We start from the raw sequence: 3,698 nt of genomic DNA on the forward strand, positions 1-3,698 counted from the left end.
TGCGTGGGACGGGGCAGCTTCTTGGAGCAGCCTGAGGATGAGAAATAGGGCTGAAAAATTGCTCTGGAACAGCTTGAGGAAGAGAAGCGGGTCTGGAAAACGGCTCTGCAGCGTGAGGCAGAGTCGGTAGCTTGCCTGGCATGAGCTAGGAGATTTCCTCATGCTCTTCCCCTTGAGGTTCTATTAATTTAGGATTAGAAGCATTTGTTCAGTCACATCTGCACTGGTTGTTCCGTGCTGCATTTCTGTGCCCCACAGGGTTGGTTAGTGAAGTTAAGTGATTCAGAGAGGGGAAAACTAGGTGTGAAAGCAAGCTGGAAGGTGACAGAAAGCACCAGGCTTTCCAGCACTGAAGCTGAGTATTTTTTTTGGTCTCTCAGAGTTGTGTTGTGCAACCACACCCTCGTTTCTAATGAGGATTTTTTCTTTTCCAGCTACAAGAAGAGAATGCCAGTTTGAGAAGCAAGATCAATAAGCTTCAGATTTTCTCTGAAGCTCAAGCAGCCAAGTGCGTAAGCCACAGTATGGGGGAAAATAACCACATGAGCAAGGAGTTGTCTTAGAAGAGGTGCTCACTGGCAACAGTCAACGTCTTTAAAGAAGAACAATGTAGTTGAGATCTATGGTATCTGTTAAAAAAGCTTTAACAAACCTGGTTTTCTTATTGAAAAAGTCCTGGAAAGTAAGTAGCAAGCTGGCATGTGGTGTGTGTTTGTGTGGCTTATGCTTCATGCCCCTTAGGTGCTTAGTGAGGGTAGAGCTTGGCAGGATGCACTCTGTGGAGCTTCACATGAACAAAGTGAGGAATCTTAATCTCTCTTTGAAGCAAGAAAGCTTCAAAATGGGGTCAGAATGAGTCTTTGTTTCAGAATTACCTGTGTCTAAATGGATGGTGCAGGGCACTGTGCTGGGAGTTTTCTGCAGGCACTCTCTGTGTGTCATTCTCAGTAATGCTAATGGATGTTGAAGAAAGAAACCTTGAATGGATGTGGAACAAAAGCCACAGCCTGGAAGTGTAGTTCTGTGGGGAGCCTTAATTGTTCTTACAACATGAAAGAATTTCTTGATTCTTCCCTAGAATTTTCTTCCTCAAGTATTCAGTGTGACAGGTGCTTACTGTACATGGTCTCTTGGTTTTTAAGGGTGAGGAAGCTGGAGCAAAAGCTTGAGGAAAGCAAAATTAAAGAAGAAAAAGAAGCTCTGGATTTGGAAGCAATGGTGCAGCACGTGGAGCAGAACCTCCAGCTGATGACTGTAAGTGTTGGCCACGGCCACAGAAGCTTGTGTGGAACTTGTGTGGTTCTGTTCCTTCCAGCTGCAGGAGAGTGAGGGAACCTGAAGAGATTCCCTCCCCCCTGTGAGCACTAAACAGCCCTGACATGGGTTCAGACCCTTCCACTGACCACAGCCCAGTCTGGAATTCTTGTCATCACCTAGAAGGGAGATCTTTGGTGATGAATATAGAAATGTTTATTAATACAGCTTCAGCTGCTTTTTTGCAGCCTTCTGAAAACACCTGTATGAACTAAGAGCTGGTTTTTTTTCTGCTTTCTTATTTATACCAAATGCCTTTTCCTCCTGTCCACAAACAAATTAACATCCAGAAGAGATGGGCAGCACTGGAAGGTATCAGAGATGAAAAACAGGGGAGGGAGGAGGCAGTTGATGAGATGTGACCAGGGGCACTGTCCTCATCTCATAAAGCTTTCAGAACACGAGGTGGTGTAACACCAACTGTATCCCTTCAAGCTGTGTGCTGGAATTGTGCTTTTAAAGGGAATAGCTTGATACACACAAGGATCTTTAAAGTGATTAGTTACTTGTTGTGTTATCATTGTTTGTAAACTGTACTCAAGGATTAACCTCTGTCTCTGAAAGAAGGAGTAAATCCTGGAATTTAAACAATAAGTACTTCAGTGCTTTCTGCTACTATTCAAGTCAATGAACAAAATTCACTTCAAGTGTATTGCATCTATATGAAATCTGAGCTAATGCTGATGTTGGTGACAGTCTAAATCCTCTCTGTTTTGCTTCAGAAACGGGCTGTGAAAGCAGAAAGCAGCACAGCAAAGCTGAAACAGGAGAATGCACTGCTGCAGGTACAGAGCCCAGTCCTGGAGACCTGGGGAGCAGGCTGGGGCTGGAGGTGTTTGAAACTGTTCATCTGCAAACCCAGCCTGTAAACCAGAGGTTGGAAACCTTAACTGCACTCCACTGTCCCTCCTGAACACCACAGTGTCCAGGATAGAATGTTCCAGCTCTGCAGAGACCATTAACCTCACCACCAGCTGGGGTGCTCTGCTCCAGCATGGGACTGGTCCTGTGGGGCAGGCAGACTGGAATGCTGCTGCCCTGCTGTCTTGGAGTCACTGAGGTTGGAAAAGGCATTGAAGATCATGTCCAGCCATCAACCCAACACTCCAACCACTAAACCATGTCCCCAGGTGCCACGTCTACATGTTTTTTGAGCCCCTTCAGGGGTGTTGACTCCACCACCTCCCTGGGCCTTGGCCAAGGTCTCACTATTCTGTCAGGAAAGAAATTCTTCCTCGTAGCCAATCGAGAGCTCTCCTGGCACAACTTCACATTTCCTGTTGTCCTATGGCTTAGTTACTTGGGAGAAGAGACCAACACCCCCCTTCACTCCAGCCTCCTTCCAGGAGGTTGTAGAGAGCAATTGTGTCTCTCCTCAGCCTTCTCCAGACTAAACAGTCCCAGTTCCCTCAGCTGCTCCTCACAAGCCATGTTCCCCAGACCCCTCACCAGCTTCGTTGCCATTCTCTGGACCTGCTCCAGCCCCTCAAGGTCTTTCTGATCCTGTGGTGCCCAAAACTGACTTCAGTACTGAGGCTGTGGCCTCCCCAGTGCTGAGTCCAGGGGCACAATCACTTCCCCACTCCTGATGACTGTTTCTGATCCAAGCCAGGATGCTGGTGGCTTTGGACAGCCAGCTGCCCACCACCACCCCCAGGTCCTTTTCTGCTGGGCACCTTCCAGCCACTCTGCCCCAAGCCTGGAGCTCTGCATGGTGCTGTTGTGACCAAAGTGGAGGAGGACCAGGCCCTTTGCATCATTAAACCTCATGGAGCTGACCTTGGCCCATCGATCCAACCTGTCCAGACCCCTCTGCAGAGCCTCCCAACCCTCATGAAAACGTTGTGTCCATTCTCTGTTCCAACCAAGGCTTCCAAGTTGTAGCTCTCCATGGGAGGTGGCTCTGCAGAGCTGGGGGGGCTGTTCTCTGGGCAGGCTGGCTGTGGGATCCACACCTTAGCTGCTGTATTCATTGGTTGCTTTAGCTGTGGGCTACCTGCAGGAGCTGTGTGGTTGGTTTCACCTGAAGTCTTTCTTTTCCTCCCCAGGTCCAGCTGAAGAATTACAAGGAGGAGAACGAGGTGCTGAGGTCGAGCCAGTCGAGCCTGGCTGCTGTGAGACAGAATGCAGACCTGGCCCTGCAGAACCTCCTCTCTGTCATCACCAGCTCCAGGGCCTCCATCAGGTGACTTGAGGTGGCCAGCACTGTCCCACACACTTGTCTCAATGTCACGACTGAATGTCCCCAGTGGGTATTGTAGGACTGAAACTCATGTTCTTGTATGGTGTGGGCTCAGCTGGCCCCTGTCCCTGCGTACCTGTGTTTCCTCTGAGACTCTCGTGCTTCACAAAGTGAAGCCTTCAGATAAAACACTGCCTGAAAA

General features: G+C 48.7%; 1 protein-coding gene across 1 annotated transcript in view; it reads left to right on the forward strand.

The window, feature by feature from the left end:
• Positions 1–434: 434 nt before the first annotated feature.
• LOC103780057 (serologically defined colon cancer antigen 3 homolog) overlaps positions 435–3,698 on the forward strand; it is a gene marked incomplete at its 5' end in the record, with an annotated part of 3,446 nt that continues 182 nt past the window's right edge. Inside the window, 4 exons of the mRNA XM_008947705.1 lie at positions 435–508; positions 1,143–1,254; positions 2,037–2,099; positions 3,363–3,499. Of these exons, the coding sequence (XP_008945953.1) occupies positions 435–508; positions 1,143–1,254; positions 2,037–2,099; positions 3,363–3,499 (386 nt within the window). The remainder of the gene's footprint in view (positions 509–1,142; positions 1,255–2,036; positions 2,100–3,362; positions 3,500–3,698) is intronic.

This window comes from Merops nubicus, unplaced genomic scaffold, assembly GCF_000691845.1.
Source record: "Merops nubicus isolate BGI_N331 unplaced genomic scaffold, ASM69184v1 scaffold15199, whole genome shotgun sequence".
NCBI lineage: Eukaryota > Metazoa > Chordata > Aves > Coraciiformes > Meropidae > Merops > Merops nubicus.